Source organism: Struthio camelus, chromosome 6, assembly GCF_040807025.1.
Source record: "Struthio camelus isolate bStrCam1 chromosome 6, bStrCam1.hap1, whole genome shotgun sequence".
NCBI lineage: Eukaryota > Metazoa > Chordata > Aves > Struthioniformes > Struthionidae > Struthio > Struthio camelus.
This window is the reverse complement of record NC_090947.1, coordinates 15,257,305-15,276,878: the sequence shown is the minus strand read 5'-3', so window position 1 is coordinate 15,276,878 and position 19,574 is coordinate 15,257,305. Positions and strand designations below refer to the sequence as shown.

At 37.1% G+C, this 19,574-nt stretch overlaps 1 protein-coding gene across 1 annotated transcript in view; it reads left to right on the top strand.

Annotated features, from left to right (window-relative positions):
• COL3A1 (collagen type III alpha 1 chain) overlaps positions 1-19,574 on the top strand; it is a 55,188-nt gene that overhangs the window by 28,153 nt on the left and 7,461 nt on the right. Inside the window, exons 7-41 of the mRNA XM_009666273.2 lie at positions 116-169; positions 378-431; positions 1,159-1,212; positions 1,361-1,414; positions 2,940-2,993; positions 3,491-3,535; positions 3,755-3,808; positions 4,806-4,850; positions 5,578-5,631; positions 6,131-6,229; positions 6,354-6,398; positions 6,520-6,618; positions 7,404-7,457; positions 7,590-7,697; positions 8,936-8,989; positions 9,102-9,200; positions 10,182-10,235; positions 10,588-10,686; positions 10,848-10,901; positions 11,015-11,068; positions 11,596-11,649; positions 12,009-12,062; positions 12,283-12,327; positions 12,413-12,511; positions 12,614-12,721; positions 13,249-13,302; positions 14,339-14,392; positions 14,500-14,553; positions 15,181-15,234; positions 15,652-15,759; positions 15,935-15,988; positions 16,488-16,541; positions 18,018-18,179; positions 18,298-18,405; positions 19,372-19,479. Coding sequence (XP_009664568.2) covers positions 116-169; positions 378-431; positions 1,159-1,212; positions 1,361-1,414; positions 2,940-2,993; positions 3,491-3,535; positions 3,755-3,808; positions 4,806-4,850; positions 5,578-5,631; positions 6,131-6,229; positions 6,354-6,398; positions 6,520-6,618; positions 7,404-7,457; positions 7,590-7,697; positions 8,936-8,989; positions 9,102-9,200; positions 10,182-10,235; positions 10,588-10,686; positions 10,848-10,901; positions 11,015-11,068; positions 11,596-11,649; positions 12,009-12,062; positions 12,283-12,327; positions 12,413-12,511; positions 12,614-12,721; positions 13,249-13,302; positions 14,339-14,392; positions 14,500-14,553; positions 15,181-15,234; positions 15,652-15,759; positions 15,935-15,988; positions 16,488-16,541; positions 18,018-18,179; positions 18,298-18,405; positions 19,372-19,479 — 2,457 coding nt within the window. The remainder of the gene's footprint in view (positions 1-115; positions 170-377; positions 432-1,158; positions 1,213-1,360; positions 1,415-2,939; positions 2,994-3,490; positions 3,536-3,754; positions 3,809-4,805; positions 4,851-5,577; positions 5,632-6,130; positions 6,230-6,353; positions 6,399-6,519; positions 6,619-7,403; positions 7,458-7,589; positions 7,698-8,935; positions 8,990-9,101; positions 9,201-10,181; positions 10,236-10,587; positions 10,687-10,847; positions 10,902-11,014; positions 11,069-11,595; positions 11,650-12,008; positions 12,063-12,282; positions 12,328-12,412; positions 12,512-12,613; positions 12,722-13,248; positions 13,303-14,338; positions 14,393-14,499; positions 14,554-15,180; positions 15,235-15,651; positions 15,760-15,934; positions 15,989-16,487; positions 16,542-18,017; positions 18,180-18,297; positions 18,406-19,371; positions 19,480-19,574) is intronic.

The window sequence follows — 19,574 nt, the reverse complement described above, 5'->3', positions numbered from 1 at the left end:
TGACAGTTCTGAATAATTTTTTCCTTGTAATTGTGAAATCATTATAAAATGTGGTAGCACCATGGAATGATGTGTGGAATTGGTTATAAATTGGCTGTTTTCTTCTGCATAATAGGGCGCTAACGGATACCAAGGTTCCCCTGGAGAACCAGGACAGCCTGGCCCTTCTGTATGTATACATTATATTATCATTATATATGTCAAAGGCCTGGTCTTTCTGGCATGAATTTGTGTCATTGCTGAAGTGAATTGAAGCTTGATAGTTCATCCTGTCTGTTTACTCTTGTGTCTGTCAGATGTTCAAATATTTGTAACACCTAATACATTTTTAATTTGTAAAAAAGTTCCAAAACTTAAAATTTATTATTTTTCTAAAGGGACCTCCAGGCCCTCCTGGACTGATAGGCCCAGCTGGTCCACCAGGAAAAGATGTAAGTGCACTATTATTCATCCAGTGATAATGAATGGAAAGAGTGAAAGTTGATTAAATGATAAAATACAAAGTGAATTGATACTACTCCACTTAAGAATTTTTAATATCCCCTGATTTCTAAACTTGGTAAAATGACTGTAAGAAACTGGATTTGGCCTTAAAGTAGGTTTAAATGTCCGTTCCAAAAAAGCTTAGATTTTAGCAGGCAATTTAATTAAAACAATTTAAAAAAAGAATACTTAAGCATGAAGTGTGCTCTTTAGATCTGGTACAAAATTAGTGGTTATAAAGGTAAGCTGAAAGTAGTGGTGGTTGTCTGCTCCCTTCAAGTCTTGCTATGAGACTTTAAGTTTGTTAAAACCATCTTTCAAGTCACACTTGGGAGTCCTAAATAGGTATAGTACAGGGAGAGGTAATCAGCTAAAGTCTCTGTCCATTTTGGGTGTTTCACCATGAAAAATCAGTTTTCTGCGATGCTGTTACCTCTTCCTAAAGGTTGATTTGAAATATATCAGATGTTATCAAAATCTTATTAAAAATAAAGTTAATAAATTGTGACAAAAGTTTTTAAAAAGTAGCTTCATGTAGTGAAAATATCTTTACCCTGACGTAATTTTCCCCATTATCTGGTTGTGGAGGTTTCACCTACTTATTCCATCTGACCTTGATCCAGTGGGACTAGTTCTTTGCTGGTAACTGTCAGAAAATGTATTTTCTTTCCGCAGGGAGAACCAGGAAGACCAGGTAGAAATGGAGATCGAGGAATTCCTGGATTACCGGTATGAAAAAGCCCCCAGTAACAAAGGTCTTCTAATGAAAGTTGTTTGTTTATTTTTTAATTAGTCAAGTGAATGTAATGTACCTTGGTGTGCGCCCTTCTTTCAGTGTTTATGTTATTTATGCACCTTTCTGTGTTGATATATTTAGGGTCACAAGGGACACCCTGGAATGCCTGGAATGCCTGGAATGAAAGGTCAAAGAGTAAGTGTTGATAAGAGTGTAACTGAGTCTGTCACTTCGCTCCCAACTAAAGACACTGAATCATAACATTAAATGTCAATTTCTGGAATACGTAGTCTGACCTCCCATAACATTAACTATTGAATTTTATCTAGCTTACTCAATTGTAGAGCCCCATACCAAACGCTGGGCTAAAGCATGCTTTCCAGAAAAGCACCCGGTCTTAATTAACGGACATGGAGAGATGGAGCATTCCGCGTTTTCTCTGGAAAAGTGTTCTACTAACTAATAGCACTCATTTTTAAAAAGATGTCCCTTTAATATGAATTTTGTCTGATTTCAAGTAATGATGGCTGAATGTGTTACAACATGTTGATTAAAAGGTAAGCAACATGGTGCCTTTTGTCAAACTATGCAAGAGCAAAGGTACCACCTAAGTTATAAAATACTGAGGGAAAAAATTGCATTTTCTCCATTTGTACAGTATCCAGCATAAGGCCCTAATCTAGGTAAAATTGTGGAGATATTAAAATATAAATATGATATTGTTATAATGTTAAGTGATATTACAGCATTTAATAAATATAATTGTTATTGTTAATCAATAATTTATTAATAAATAAAAAAGAATAGTAGTGAAAGACCTTCAGTGGAAATTTATGCTACTTCACTAAAGTCAACAGAAAGAAACCAATGCGTATCAGCCAACTGTCTAATCCATGGTAAAAGCATGCTTTTTTTACAATATAAATTTTATGAACTGTAAGACAATCTAAACATAATTGTTTCAGAAACAATTATAATATCAGAAGAATTAAGCGTTGTAGTGTGTAAACATTACTGATAGCTGTGCAAACTTGATTTAAGCTAATTGCTATTTTATAAACAACTGATAGATACTAAGCATGTTTCCTTCCAAATTATTGTTTCTTAATTTAATGATGCTACAGCTTTGAATATAAAGGAAAAGAAAGTAAATCTATGTAAAAGTTAACCCAAGCAAGACCAGATACTCTAAAATCACTCTTTCTACTTCTACTAATTATCCTTCAAAAATAAAGATTAAACATTTCTATAAAGTTATTTAAGATTCTAGAAATACTTTTTTCTAATGCCTCTCTGAATGCTCAGCTGGTACATTATAATACTGAAACAGTGAGAATTTGTATTAAGCATATGTAACACATTTTTCTGTAAGTGGAGATGGTCAACAGTATGTTAAAACTTCCTCTCTGCATAAATTTGAGATCAAGGCTAGAAAATTGAAGCTGTAATCCCTGATACTGAGTTCTCAGCAGCGTAAACAGGAGCTCACAATTTAACCAAAGCACACAATCATCTGTTACGCTATTTTATTCCGCTAACATTTTGTTAAACAATCTTGATTTCTTCCTGCAATTCTATAAGAACACATAAAATATCTTCCTGCAATTTAAAAGTATTTATAAGCCTTCAGATTAACATAATAATAAGAAATGATGCACTTTAATATTTTGCCAAGTGTGAGATAAATAGTGTTCATAGATATGTTTTTTCCCTCCCGCAGGGTTTTGACGGAAAAGATGGCGCAAAAGGTGACAGCGGTGCTCCTGGTCCAAAGGTAAAATAACTATTAATAGTATAATCTTTATAGGAGATAGAATTAGATCCTCAATTGTTTGTTATATAACTATGCTTTGCGTATTAGGCTATTATAAAAATGTCTTAAGCATTGAAGAAATTCATTGCACATCTCATAAAAAGTATCAGTAGATCCAAACGAATTAGACCATGAGAACCATATATCATCCTCATTTTCTAACTATAACAAAAAAGAGATTCTACAATGAAAGGACATGCCCGATCATCTGACTTTATTGCATAATAAAAAAAAGTCTTCCTGATTTTTTTTTCAATTTAATTATTTTGTCCTGGCACGTCTTCAAACTTCTCGGACCTTCCTGACCTCAGTACACACTGAGAACACTCAGCAGCAGACATAAAGTGGCAAAGAACTGGGGGCTATCTTGTTTCTATGCCTCATCCCCATGAATAAACCAAAAAAAGATCTCAGCAAAGTTCATTCTGTCATTGTTTGCTATTTTCTTTACATAACAGGGTGAAACTGGTCTTCCTGGCGCAAATGGATCACCAGGCCAACCGGTAAATATATGTATTCTGTAGTATTTAAATGGAAGTGCTAATGGTACTTTCCTCCTAACAGACTTGCTCATCTTTCTTTTAACTTTAATTGTCCCACCATATGCAATGAACAATACTGAACTATGCAGATAAGAACAATGTCTCTTTGCTAAACCATATGTATTTAGGAAGACTAAATACTACAGACATACTACAGATTAGTTTTCTTGTGTTTTGTAGGGACCAAGAGGTCCAGCTGGTGAAAGAGGAAGACCTGGGAATCCTGGTGGCCCTGTAAGTAATTGTAACTGTTGTTGTAATCAAAAATCAGCACATATTTTGTTTCAATGCGTTGAGAATTCCCTGCCTCGTATAATTTATATCTTAAAACAGTTGTAATCCAATTTAAAGGATTAGAAAATCATATATCATCTGTAAAATCACGTGTGAAAAATTATCAGCCCCAATTAAAGATGGCACATGACACATCTGTTTTAATTTCACAACTTGCTCACCGTTTTATTTTATATTTTCTTTTTACATGAGTGCATTACACTTTGAGGGAAAGTTCAAGGTTTCAGCAAAGGCTCAGGCTCAGCTGAGAGGAATAGGGAGAAGGAATGGAAGCAAAATACAGCAGGAGAAGGCAAAGATAGTAAAAATGCAACCTGTGATGTTATTTGAAGGAAAATGGTAAAATTATGTGTTGATGAAGGCTAGGAGGTATATTCTGTGCTCTGAAGGAAGTCATATTTCATAGTTTCCAACACAATCAACAAAGCATAGCTAACATAAAATAACCAGCAACTTGTTTATACAAGCACTATTTACCCTGATTAGCAGACCTCCTGATCTAACATGTTTGCAAGATAGGCAACAGGATTTAAATCGGAGTACTGCTAGGTTTTTGGAGTGAAATTTTAGTCTTTCATTTGAATTATAAGTAACTATTATTTTGAAATATACAGCATCTATTTGGATCTTATATATTAAACCTCAAGAACTGATCACACAGGTGTTGTTTTGTAGCTGTTGTTTACCTAAGAAATCTGATATGAAAACGTTTTTGTGTCATGCTGTCTCATCATTACAGGACAGGTCATGTAAGGTGATGGACATTCCTTCAGTAATATTTAGTTAATTATTATTTTAGAATTTCACAGGTGCGGAATCCTTGGGGCTTAGTAAAGTACGTGGGAATGTACAGATTCAAAGACATGATTTATGAGTCAGTGGCATTAAAGTATCCAAGGAGAATGCTCTGTATCAACACCTCGTGTTCTTTCCATAGGGCGCTCATGGCAAAGACGGATCTCCAGGAGCAGCTGGCCCACCAGTAAGAAGGCTTACTGTTGTTTGACCTTAAGTATTTGTGTTGCTCAAGTCTAGTTAGTTCTAGCTGATATTCTGTAGTGCCAGCAAACCTGAGACTTGACATGCTTTAACTTAGGAGTAAGCATTTTATTGAATTACATTATATAGCAGTATGTTGGTAAAGACACTTGAATCGTACGGTGAAAATAAGACAGTTTTAATACTGTAAATCAGAAAACATATAAATGCAAAACTAAATTGTTCTCAGAGAACTTACTGATGAAGAGAATTACTAATCTCTGCACAGATCAAGTTTGGAATGGGCTTGTCAGACACCTATCTGAAGCAGGCAAAAGTTTTTATTTTCCAGGTGCCCAGAAACTTGACTGTCGCCGTGTGTCTGTGTAACTGCTATATTGGCTTCTTTTTCTTCTACACCTTTTTTAATAATTATAATCAACTTTTGACCATTTTTCATAACTTTATCTCTTTAATGATATTTTTTCATGGTTTTTAAATTTAAAATACAGAAATTTAACTGAACGCATAAAAGTCAGGGTAACTAACTTGCAGGTGTGATATTTTAAGACTAGCCAAACTTCATCTTCTACAGCATGATTTATATTTGCTATTTTGCCAGGTGTTTCCTTATTCAGAGAAAAATCTCATAATCAGACTTTTTTTAACTTAAGATTAATTCCATATGGCTTTTACCTCTTGTATTAATACTATTTCCTTTACTTTTTAAGGGTCCCCCAGGTCCCCCTGGAACTGCAGGATTTCCAGGCTCTCCAGGTTTTAAGGTATCCAGCTAAAGATGTGTACTAATATCGGATTTGCTCCTTTCTCTAGTTAGCCAGTGTATGTTACAATACATCTTAACTAGATGGATTCTTCTTTTCTGGCTGCTATTGCAGTTGTTTGCAAGGCTAGAAGTGATGTATGTGCATATACAGCATAAGACAAAGCCTATCTTTGTCACCCTCCTGAGTACCCACCCTGAAATACAGTTAAGTGGTGGATCCCCGTGCTTTATGCTGCATTATGGGAGGGGCTCAACTGAACTTTCAGCAATTAGAGGAAATGCAGCACATGCCTCTCTGGCATGCATTAGCATCATGTACCTCAGTGTTATGCTAGCTGGGCTTATCTGATCCTTGCATTCAGGTGATGGTAGCAATAGCCCTTTTCCTAGATCATCCAAAGATGCCCCAGGAGAGAAAGAAGCAATGAAGCAATGCTGTTTGCTCCGGAGACGAGATTAAAATGCGTTCATTTTCCCCTTACTCTGTTTTTCCATAGGGTGAAGCTGGTCCTCCGGGTCCTGCAGGTGCTAGTGGTACTCCTGGAGAGAGAGGGGAACCTGGTCCTCAAGGTCATGCTGGGCCACCTGGGCCTCAGGTCTGTAAATATCACTTGAGAACTTGGAAACCCCTTGCCAACTGCTCTTCACAAAGCCTTATGAGTCCTTTGGCTTAAGGGCACTAGGTTAGCTACATCAATTATTTATTCCTGTGTTTTCCAGGGTCCTCCTGGAAGAGCTGGAAGCCCTGGCAACAAGGGTGAAATGGTGAGTACCTTTTGTATCACTGTCTTTTACTATACTGTGTTGGTGAGGGTTACTGTTCTGACCAAGCAGAATACAACAATGCCATGCTCTGTTCATCTTAGTGTCTTTTGATTCTCTTCAGGGACCTTCTGGTATTCCTGGTGCTCCTGGTTTGCCAGGAGGCCGTGGTCTTCCTGGTCCTCCAGGTACAAGTGGAAGTCCTGGAGCAAAAGGCTCTCCGGTGAGTCACTAATACTCATTACGCTGGCTGTACGAACAGATATATTGGAAGAAGTTCTGATACCATTAAAAAACATCATTGAATCTGCCTATTCATTTGAGATGGTCTAATAAATCATTTTATAATAATGATATGCAATTGTTTTTATAAATATATAATATACTTATATCTTTCACACATTTTTTATATATTGCAATATATAATGGTAATACATAAATATAATAATATTTATTTGCTTTCCTATGTTATCTACCAAATCAGAAAAACACAACGAAACTATAACTTGTCTAAAATGGCTGTCCTGAACAGAATCTGTCATTTTAAAATCCCAATTTCACCTCTTTAAATTTGTAAATTCCCTTGGGCCTGAGTCTGCAGCCCACTACACCTAGTGAGTTATACATACTCCTGTACTGCCGTTTACCCCACTATACTCTCACGTGACAGCTTTACACCACATGAAGTTCCTTCTCAGAGAAACAATCAGAGACTTCAAGCAAAAGTCACACTAATTTCTGAAATTGCTCAAAAACATACCTCAAGTTTTATTTGGTCAATATAGTCATGTGTAAGATCTCATCCTTTCTTTTCTAGGCTGGATTTCTAAAGAGCCCCATACATTCCACATCAAAGTCTGCTAATTCTGTTGCATAGAGTAAAATAATAAAAATGATTCAATACTTTGAAAGATATTATATCTATTTCTTTATATAAGTACTTTCTAATAACCTTAGAATAATATCCTGATGCAATCCATCATTTTAGTGTGATTTTCTCTTGTTTAGGGAGAACCTGGTAAGAACGGTGCAAAAGGAGATCCAGGCCCAAAAGGAGAGCGTGTAAGTGATTTTAGGATGTATTCAGAGACTCCTTCCCAGGAGGCCTGAACCCTCAGTCATTCCCCCATACAAAACCAAGAGTTGACTTTTGGGGACTCCTAACTTCACTTGTGATTTTGTTGTTGTTGCCAGGGTGAAAATGGCACCCCAGGTGCTCCTGGACCTCCTGGTGAGGAAGGCAAAAGAGGTACAAATGGTGAACCAGGCCAGAACGGCGTACCTGGCACACCTGGAGAAAGAGTGAGTCACTATAGATGACACTGCACACTAGATACATTTTGAATTAATAGGAAGATATCAAAATCTGGTATTCAAACTACTTTAAGGAAAAATTTGGCTCTATATATGTTCTAGACAAATTCCAGATGTAAAGCTGCTTTACTAAACTTGGGAAAATACCAAATTAGCTCCTAATCTGAATTGCACAGCTTGGTTCCATCTCAGTCTGAAATGATTTCCTTTTTTGACAATGTGGAAGCAGTGATCTTAAATAACTGGCATGCCTGTCTAAAGCTTTGAGCTGAAAAGGAACCATTGAATGCAAGATCTACGAAGCAGATCAAAAAAAAATTTTTAATTTATATAGAGCTTTCAGAAGTACTTTCTTCTAGTTACATAATACAAAGAGCTAAAAATGAATAATCACAAAATTTTAGCTCTGGAAAATAAAATTAGAGCAAGTTCTTGCACATTCAGGGTTGGTCTTTATGTGGACATATCTTTATCAGCAATATGTTCTAAATATCAATAATGACAATTTTGTCAATTGGTCTTATATGTCAATAATGTCTTTTTTGCCAATTGTTTTTTAGCTGCTAGAGTCAATAACTTTGCAAAGAGCGTTGGCACAAAAGCATTCTTTAATTCATTTATTGAACAAGATAAATAGCAGCAACCTCATACACATTTAAATTTTCTGTTCCCATCTAAATGAAATGAAATTGAACTGACCTATAAATTATAACTCCTAATTTAATAATTGGTTGCAGTATTTGTAGAAGCTATGAGGAAAGCAGAGATGCACAGTGAACAAATGGATCATGTTAAATATATAAATTGGGCTGCAAATTACATTTTATTTTCCAAATTTTTTGTAAGCAGTGAAGATAGCAGTAAATATAATTATTAAAATAATATAGCACAGCTATTTTCAGTATTGAATTAGAAGAAAATAATTCTTCAAGATTGATTTTTTTGTTTTGTTTTTGGTATGAATTTTAAAACCTCTTAAGAATAAAGTAACTAATGCTGTGCCTGTTGAAATGAAGTGAAGGACTGCCTATGATTTCAATAGGAGGGTTATATCCAAAAAGAAGAATAATCTTTAGACTTTCTTACCACAGTGAAATATCATTTCTACGTATTTCTTTAATTAATTCTCATAATAATATGTCTAAAGGTAAATAGCTTAGAACATAGAGTTGCCATTACCTAAGGCATATTTGCTATAATCCTTATCTTGTTATTTTATTTGGCAGGGCTCCCCTGGTTTCCGTGGCTTACCAGGTAGCAATGGACTTCCAGGTGAAAAGGTATGAGTCTTTCTCTAAAAGCATTCCAAACCTCTGTGGGAATTTGAATGGAGAATTTCAGATTCAATATGATGCCTATTTACTTGCTGTGAATTCAATGTCTGTTCTTTAGGGTCCTGCAGGTGAACGTGGTAGCCCAGGTCCTCCTGGCCCAAGTGGACCTGCAGGAGAGCGCGGACAAGATGGAGGCCCAGGTCTTCCAGGAATGAGAGTAAGATAGAATTTTTCTAAGAAAATCTGATAAATTCTATTAGAGATTCCTGATCTGAGCTGATATAACAGATACATCAAATTAGAATTTTTTTCTGGTGTTAGTATTGCTTCCTTTAAGTAAAGTACATAAGTTCATAGTGTAATAAAAAACCAGGCAGTGACATGGAGCATTCAGAGAACATCTGTCACAAATGAACGTAGGAAGCTGGTATGGAGCTGAACATGTTCCACTGTTCTCCGAATATGCCAGGCACTATCACGAGAATATGGCTTTAATGTGAATTACCATTGTATGATCTTCTCTGTAGTCTATTTTTAGCAAATTTTTATCTTTCATAATACAAATATGCTGATTGGCTAGATTTTCATAATACATGTTCAGAAGAATTTTCAGAGATAACCTATGGTATAATAGGTATAGAATGTAATAACATTTTCTGAGGTGTATGAAGAACTAGCAAATGCTAACAACAAACATCTAAATGTGAAAGTCAGCAGTTACTGATTCTGAATGCAGGCTTTTGGAAGTTAAACAGGATTTTATTATAAATGAGAACGAATAAATTTTAAAATATAACAAAAATAATCACATTTAAAGAATATAGAACAAGTTACTAAAAATATGTTATTAATTGTGTTGCTTTTAACTAGAGGGACAGTGGAAATTGTTCTATTCCTTGAATTTGCCATCTGAAATAAGTTGTCTTCCCAAATAATGAAAGAATAGAATTTTTGTGTGTTGGTAAATATCTGATTCCTTGTTTATCTACAATGAATTTAAGAGAAAGGAAAGAACTCCTAGCAAATGAATTTGTTAGCTTTCTCCATTTTGCTCTCAAATAGGAGGATTTTATTGAAGAGCTAAAAACCAGGCATATAATTATAATATTTATATTTATATTTATTTTAATAGATAGTGACCTAATAATACACATTTTAAAAAGAATAATAAGGCTTTTTTTTTTTTCTTCAATTGCAGGGTTTGCCTGGAGTTCCAGGAAGCCCTGGAAGTGATGGGAAACCTGGTCCCCCCGTATGTACACTGTGGAAACATTTTATCTCGATCCTCCTACTGACCTTACTTGATCCCGCAGCATCTGCATGACATCATGTTATCACAGTCAGATTCATTGTCTCCTTTTTCTATTTTAATTGCCAAAGCACTTTATGTGTTTTCTGATTGTAATAGCATTGTGTAAATGCTGTCATTCAATATTATTTGAAATGCAGGGCATACAAAACAGCTTACCTGAAATTCAGAACACATAATAAGTTTTGAATGGAAGTGTTGCTAGCCTGACCTTGCTTTAGCGCACTGAGTCATGGATATTTATTTATTTCACCTAACAGATACTGTGTCTTCATTTCTTTTCTGCCTATCCCAGGGTCAGCAGGGGGAATCTGGCCGTGGTGGTCCACCTGGCCCAGCAGGCCCACGCGGTCAACCAGGCGTAATGGGTTTCCCTGGTCCTAAAGGGAATGAGGTTAGTAAGATTTCTCCACCTATTCTGTGCTTATGCTCGATTGGTCAACTGTTAAAATAAGTTGATATAGCTCCAAAGTGGGGCAATCTGATGCTGCAGCTTTTAATTACTGCATCCTGACCAGAACAAGTATTTTAAATATGATCTTTCTCTTTTGTAAGGGTGCACCAGGTAAGAATGGAGAAAGAGGCCCCAGTGGACCACCCGGCACACCTGTAAGTTTCATTAATCTTTTCTTTCCAGTAATATTGCAGAACATCATTTTTTGGGTCAGTCCCATAAAAATGGTATCAACCCATAACCACAGCCTAATTTTGACTTTTTATAGGGTCCTGCTGGGAAGAATGGTGATGTTGGACTCCCAGGTCCTCCTGGACCTCCTGTAAGTGCAGAACTCTAGTAAGATTCAATCATCAATTATTGCCAAGCTGGTCTGTCACCTGTGGAAAGAGACTGTGAATTTTGGGGAAAAAATATTTTTTCTCATATAGAGAAATCTTTCTTTATGAAGGCAGAAATAGCAGCGCTCTTCTTCCTCATTTTTTAATAAATAAATATTCTCTATTTTGTTTTGAGAAACCTGAGGCAGGTAGGTATACCTGGTGTAAGGTGAAATTAAACATCAACTTACAGCTTTTCAAATTGAGACATACAGTGTTTCCTTTCAACTTTATCAGAGCTAGCAGTTCAGACTAGTGTTGGGTAGACACTAGTCTGTGAGATAAATATCTCAGTTGAATTACATCTAATGGTTAGAGTGAAAAGAACACATACCAATACACCAAGATATATTAGTCTTTGAGACTGTGCAATGTTGTCTTCCATTTGAGATCAAGAGACTTAGAGTAGAGGTGGTGTGGAAATGTTTATATGTTCAAATGTTCTCTTTTTTTTTTTTTTCTTTCTTAGGGTGCTTCTGGGGATAGAGGAGAACCAGGACCATCAGGTTCACCTGGCCTCCAGGTACTCTGTGTTTGTTGTCTATTGCTTTCTGACTTTTTTTTTTAGGGACTAACAGAAAAAAAAAAAAAAGAAAGAAGATATCTAAATATTTGATTAGGACCCATGTTGTATTTTGAAATAAGATAGATGAACTAATTGACAAAATTGATTGCCTAGTATTTTATAATTACAAATCAGAGGGTTGGCTCAGTGGATTATGTCACATAAACCTCTGCCTATCAAATTAGAGCCTCCTCCATTGTAAAGGATTAGAGTGCATTAGATGCACATCTCTGCATCAAAAATTTTGCTGGTTAGGAAAAAAGCATATTTTATCTATGTGCCATAGACTTACAAGATGATACTGTTCCTTCATATAGGGATTGCCTGGTGGACCAGGACCAGCTGGAGAGAATGGAAAGCCTGGAGAACCGGTAAGTAGTATGTCTTTTTCTACAACAAAAAAACCAGAAGAAAAACACATGGAAGACAGTTCTTCCCAAATTGCCTTTCCAGATTCAGATAGCTATCAGCACACTGCAGAGCAGAGCAGTCTGCTTTAAGGGATAAGAGATGAGAGAAACAGAGTGCCAACCACAGTGCAGTTTTGCTGTGAAGCGCATAGATGAATAACATTTATTTTCTCATAAACAGGGGCCAAAAGGTGAAATTGGAGGACCTGGATTCCCAGGCCCTAAGGTAAATTATATGTTTCTATAAATGCATAAATGAATTAACAAAATAAGTACCTGAGAACAAAGAGTAACGTGTTTTGTTATTGCAGGGTGAAAATGGTATTCCAGGTGAACGTGGTGCACAGGGTCCTCCGGGACCTCCTGGAGCAAGAGGTGGGCCAGGTCCTGCTGGCTCCGAAGGTGCCAAGGTACCAACAGACTTGCATACTTTCCTGTTATCATGTGCAGCATTCAGGTTCATACTCTTGTTTTTTGGGGGAGTTCCTGATTATTTTTTGTCACTCTTTTAGGGGCCTCCTGGACCTCCTGGAGCCCCTGGAGGCACAGGGCTCCCTGGCCTACAAGGAATGCCAGGAGAAAGAGGAGCTTCTGGAAGTCCTGGACCAAAAGGAGATAAGGTAACAGCTCCCCCGAACATGCACACACACACACACACACGTGCGCGCACAGAGCTAATGTTATGCTAACTCCATTTTAGCTTCCCACAGTGCACTGAATTTGTTACACGTTCACTTTTGGCCAGATTTCAGAGGTGCTGATTACGCAGAAGTGTTATTGATTTAGCAGTGATCTATGGGCTATATATGTTCAAAAATGTATATTAAACCATGCTATGCTACAATTTGTGCTATGCTAGATCTTTTGCAGGGGTGGGGGGAGGGGGTAAATCAAAACAGTTCTAATGAAGCTAATAAACAATGAGAATACTTTATGTCAAACTGTTTGGCCATGGTACGGACACCTTTATGAATTAATTGGGGTTTTTTGCATCAAAGTGTTCAGTATCTAACACTGAATACTGGGCAGAATGTCATCCTAAATTTTTGATCTGTGTGACCACAGTAAGAAGCTTTGGTTATTGTGATGCCCTTTGGATGCTTTGCTCTGTATTGTTTTAATTCTTTCTTTGTCTTATGCTTGATAGGGAGAACCTGGTGGCAAAGGTGCTGATGGCATTCCTGGTGCAAGAGGAGAGAGAGTGAGTAGTCTTTCAAGGGCTAACAAGTCAAGAATTAGCTTCACAGAGTATACATTTACAACATGAATAAACTTAAAGTGAATAAATATTATCTAGGTGATGATGTAAAGTACTAATCCCATTGTATTTCATTTTGGGAGTACAAATTTGGTTTTGTAAACTAAATCAGATTTAATATTACTTTTTGTGATTATATCTGACTGGGTAGATAGATAAAATAAAATTTTTGCAAGTGGAAGGCTACAATATAGTGGGAAAGTGTTTTGGAGGGAAAGCACCAGTATAAAAGTAAGACAAATGCTCCTAGCTTCCTTAATCTGCTTAACTGAGGAGGAAAATGCTGGTTGTAGTGGAGCACAAAAAGACATCATGTTTGTAAGGATTCCCATATAGGACACTTCTACAGCATACTATATATGCTCTCTCTATATACATATACATATACACACACATATCATATATACACATAAAATATACACTTAAAATATATACATATATCCAACAAGTACATGCAAGCAAGTTATATGCAAGTAAGTACATTGAAATAATGAGGGACAACAAATACAAAAATGCAGGTTGTATGGAGTGGGAGAATACAAAAATGGGTTTCCAAGCATAAGACACATATTACATTCTCAAGGGAAAAGGTCAAGGAGCTGGTTAAGAGATGTTTAAACCATCCTGAAGAAATACAGAGCCATTTTATATATACATATATAGGGCAGTGGATGCCTGTATATCTTTGAAAGGGACCTATTAGCTTAAGATGCCTTTGGATCAGCTTTGTATGGGGGAAAAAAAAAAAAAAAGAGAAATCAATCAGAGATCTCTCACATTACAAAATGGTGGCTCTCAAAGTGGCAATCCAAACTATAGAGTGGAATATAACACAGTGGCATTGTAGATCTACTTTCCTTTAAATATCTATCATCTCTAGCAGCTTGTTTATACTGAAACAAACATGTTATTGACTATAATAGATGAATTAATACTGTCATATTTTGATACAAAATATGCTATTTTTCTAATTAATTAGGGTAATGTAGGTCCCATCGGCCCTCCTGGTCCTGCTGGCCCACCTGGAGATAAGGTAAAGTATCCTCTGTAGTGATGTGCAAGGCTGTAAACAGTCACATTTGGTGACTGGCTCCTTGGAAAAGAAAAAAAATGCATAGTAAATGTTTGTGTTTCTCACAGGGAGAGACTGGTCCAGCAGGCGCCCCAGGTCCAATGGGTGCCCGTGGTGGTCCTGTAAGTACGCATACTTCTCTTCCATCATGATCTTACCACAGCTCCTCTAGCCTGGCACAGACGTCAGTTTTCTAAATTGTTCCTAACAAGAACATATGTGGCTTGCCCTCAAAACACAACACATTCAGCTCCTGTCAACTCTTAGGATTTACGGGTGCTAAAACTTCAGAAAAATCAGTGTATTTAATACTGTAAAGAGACCAGCGTGCTGGGGTGACAGTTCAAGGCAAAAATGGAAGCCAGTTGTTCACACCCAGTGCAGAAGGCTGTTTTTATTTTGTTTCATTTCTATCTTACAGTTAAGCAAACTTTTAAAAATATCCTACTGCCATGTTTATACTTCAGACTGGTAAAACAGCAATGTGAGGTGCGTATGGGGAACACCATCGATTATACTCAGACTTTACAGAGGCATAATTGAGATCAGTGTGTCACACACTAGATAATTATCAAATAGTTACTGAACAGCTTATAGAGCTCAGGAGCAACTGTTCTTTTTTTTTTTTTTTCCTCCAAAGACTGATATGACAGAGAAACTTCAGCTATATGCATGAGAATGTGCTCAGACTTTATATGTGAAAACTATTTTTCTAACATTTTCCATCATTGGCATATTGTTTTCTATAGGGTGAGCGAGGAGAACAAGGTCTCCCAGGACCTGCTGGCTTCCCTGGAGCTCCTGTAAGTATGAATACTTAAAGGCAATGAAATGTGATTATCAATCAATCAATCAGTTGTATTTCAAGTCTCTTAAATTCAGTTCCATCTTAGAAAGACTGACTGTAACACACTTTAACTTATACGCTTATTACATACATTCAATACATTTGCTGCTCTTTCTGCACTTGGCCACACATGCAGCAACATTTCTTTATCCTTTCCTTCCCTTCCTGTGCTGGTAGACTAACAGAACTCAACGGCATTCAAATTTAATGTCATATTTAAATAGCTGTGAAAAGAGTGTCTGAATAGCTTTTCTCATCGTAGTGATATTGTCTGCATTTTTTGCGTCATAATAAGGGATACTAAAGGAAGACAGCTTGAACTCAGCAAACTTTTATTAAATTAGAAGTTATATGCATTTAAATTTTTCTGCAGGGCCAAAACGGGGAACCTGGTGGCAAAGGAGAAAGAGGCCCAACTGGTCTAAGAGGAGAGGCTGGACCCCCCGGAGCTGCAGGTCCCCAAGGTGGTCCTGGTGCACCAGTAAGTATTTGCCGTTCCTCAGCGCTACAGATGAAGAGAGGCTGCTTCAGTCCTCCCTCAGGTCACTGCCAGGCCTGAGTGTAAGCGTTTGAACTGCCTGAAACTTAATGACACTTCCTGTAATTTTTATCTTTTTTTTCAAGTCGTGTTACTATATCTGCTTCCTTCCATATAGGGTCCACCTGGTCCCCAGGGAACAAAAGGAGAACGCGGATCTCCTGGAGGACCTGTGAGTATCTCTTTGACTTAGTCACTGATATATGGCTTTGTTTATCACAGCAAACATGCTGTGAATGAAGCACAATAGCTTCAGTGACTTTAATCAAGAATAGTTCAAGTCTTCAAGAATAATCAAAGTATTCCATACGGAGTAATTGAGGTTGAGGTATTTAGTGATCCATTGGTTTAAATATAGCTGAGGTGCCAAAATAGGTTTTGGGCTAATGACCTGAAGCTATAAAATGGCTTATCTCAACAGTTGTTATTAGATCTATGTGCCATCTTTGCCAGTTTCTCTGAGCCCATTAGTTCACCTTTGATGGACATATGGAACCTTCCCTTGCAAAATAAATTAATTTTGAGGCTCATGTTCAGTTCCAGGAAATTTAATTCAGGTTCAACGCAAAACAACTAAATATAATCCAAAGACAGCTTTTGTACAGAGATGAATTTGTTCACTTTTTTCTAATCTTCAGAAACTGGCAACTAAATGTATTGATATATTATAGGGTGCTGCTGGTTTCCCTGGTGCTCGTGGTCTACCTGGTCCCCCTGGTAACAATGTAAGTTGTCTTGGCATTCTTTTATTCTTACCTTGCAGGTGCATTTAAACATATTAATATATTAAACTGTAAAAAGCTATATGTAGCTTGACATGAATACAGTGCAAGCAAAAATATGCTGAATATGACATTTGGCCATAGGGGAAAAAAACTGCTAAGAAGGGCTTACGTTCCTCTTATCTTGTCTGGAGTAGCAATTTTTTTCACTTACTGTCTTGGTAGACCTTTTTCTCTTAGGATTTGCTTTCCAAAGCCCATTGGAATTAGTGCAGTTCTGCCAGCTCCCCTGGTTTTTGGATCAGGTCCAAATGTATTTCTGTTGGTCACAGACATCCTGTTTTCTCCTAGCTCTTTTATGATGCAAGAAACATTCATTTCAGGGTCTTGCCTTGATATAGTTTTGAAAACTACATTTTGTAGATCACTACTGAGATTGGGTTTAGTTGTCTGGAGAATGGAACAGCATAAGATTTAATTAGCTTGGGACAGAGGAATTTAATAGGGAAAAAAATGCAGAAAGCTCCTTTCTTATGATATGGTCCACAGAGGAAGTTTAAGCTACCTGTCTAGTCTAGTGTCTTATTATAAAAATGAATGCTGACATATCAACTATTTCCAGTATTTTATACATTATCTGAGCGTGAAGAAAAATTGTTCCATAGTAATCCTTGCTTGTTCAACATGTACCTACTTTTGACTTACATAGTAAACACTAGAAACTGATTTTTGACTCTTTAAAAATTAAGAAAGGACAAAGAATACAATGGATTTTCACATTTTAAACAAAAATTACAATTTTTCTATTGTTGCATGGTAACAGTGAGAAAATATGAAATAAAATGAAATAAAAAGTTCTGTTTATTCAAAGCTGAAAGAAGTTTTCTTATTTTCTGTCTTATGGTTACAGACAGACGCAAATTAGAATACTGCTAAACAATGAGAAAACTAGGCATTTTATTTAAGATACCATTAAAGTCAAGGCAGTGCTCTCTGTTGACTGGCTAAGCTAAGAGTTTTAATGAAAAACATTTCATTCTACACATGCCCAAGACACCACCTTAAAAGTGTGTCTTGGATAAATATGGGTATCTGACATGCGTGATTCCAGAAATCAGCCAGGACTGCTACTATTTGAAATTTCTGTGTCAGATTCCTGGATAAGGAATTTCCCCTGGGTGGGGAAATTACAAATATTGGGCACCCCAAATTTGCATTTGTTGCATTATGAAAACTATGCATGCAGACATTAAGGAGAAGAAAAAAATCTGGTTTAAAAGCAGTGGGTGAAGGAATTAATTCTCTATATAAAACCAGGGCAGACTTGGGTGCATAAAGGTTGGGGCCTAAATGCACCTTTAAGCAATGAATCAAGTCTGGCTGGCTTTCATGAGGAATGATCAACACCAGTAAGCATGTGGTACTGGTTCAGATGATATCACTCACTCTCTTCTTTTTTTTTAAAAAAAAAAAATTTAGGGTAATCCAGGTCCACCTGGTAGTGCAGGGCCTGCAGGCAAGGATGGGCCTCCTGGACCTCCTGGTAGTGCTGGTTCTCCTGGCAGTCCAGGGCCTGCTGGAACAAGAGGCGAGCCTGGTTCACCAGGTGAAAAAGGCCCACCAGGCGCACGGGGAGAAAGGGTATGTACACGTCTGGCCAGTAACTGTTGTAGCAATAGATGGTGATTGTATTTGTCAAGAATAAGAACATAAAAGCAGCTCAACTGAACATTGATAGAACTGACCTTTTTTTAAACAGGGAGCACCAGGTGAACCAGGTCCTCAAGGTATCGTTGGTGGCCGTGGTAACACAGGCTTACCAGGTCTGCGTGGCCCAGCGGGTCCAGCGGGTATGGCAGGTGCAAAGGTGAGAGTGCATTCATTGAAGTAATTATTTTTAAAGTTAATGTAACAAATCTAATTCAACTGTTAGGAATAGTCTGGAGGTACAAAAAGTAATGAATGAATGGCACTTTTGAATGTTCATAATCTTTCTTTTACTCATAGGACTTTCGGATAAGTAAAAATTGGTCACACTTCTGAATTAATTATTTCAGAGACTATAGAATTTACAGTTATTTGGGTTTATATCCATAAGATTAAGCTCCAAAATGTCCAGTAACCAACAGCTATGGTATGTTAGGTTGTCTTTGATCTGTCTTGGATCAGATTATCTAAAAGTATATTCTATATATATCAGCTATATTAAGAAGGTAATTGTCTATTAACTCTTCTCACGATAAGCTTTCTCTGATAGTTTCATCGTTGCTGACTGTTTATCTTTGGTTATTCCTCAGTGTATATCTTGCCCAAATATTACAACCTATATATGAAAATACTTTCACTTCCCTCAAGAAAAGGAGGTGTCCAGCATGTTTTATTTTATCACTAATATTGTGATAGACTGGCATTTTTTGTTAACTACTTTGGCCATTGTTTTTGAGCACATAACAAGTGACAGTACCTGCTTACTATTTGTATTTAACAAAGCAGGGAGCACTGCTCAGGTTAAGTGGTATTGCATTTACTCATGATTTGTGTAGAACCCTCTTAATGTATGTGATAGTGTGCCAGAGAGCAGTATTTGCGACACCCAGGTGGGGAAAAAGTGCCGGTAGCTGGCATGAGCGTGCAGTGTAAACAAGAAAGAAACCAGTTTGGCCAAATTTTTCTCCTTCTTCTTCCAGATATTCACAATCATCAAAGGCACACTGGCCCTTCACAATATTAGGTGTCGTTCATGATCACTGCCTGTTTAATTAGAGCTGTGTAGTACGATGGCATTTTTGTAAGCACGTTATCTGCAAATGAAAGCCTTTCCTTTTTTGTTCAGGGTGAAGATGGTAAGCCAGGCACCAATGGTGCCCCAGGAGAACGTGGTGCTCCCGGTCCACAGGGCCCTGTTGGACAAAGAGGTCTACCTGGAGAACCTGGTAGAGATGTGAGTGGATGTCTTGGATCTTCCTGCTAGCTTATGAATTACATACAGAAAAATTGGGAAGCGAATATGCTTTAAGATTCACCAAGCCTGCCTGA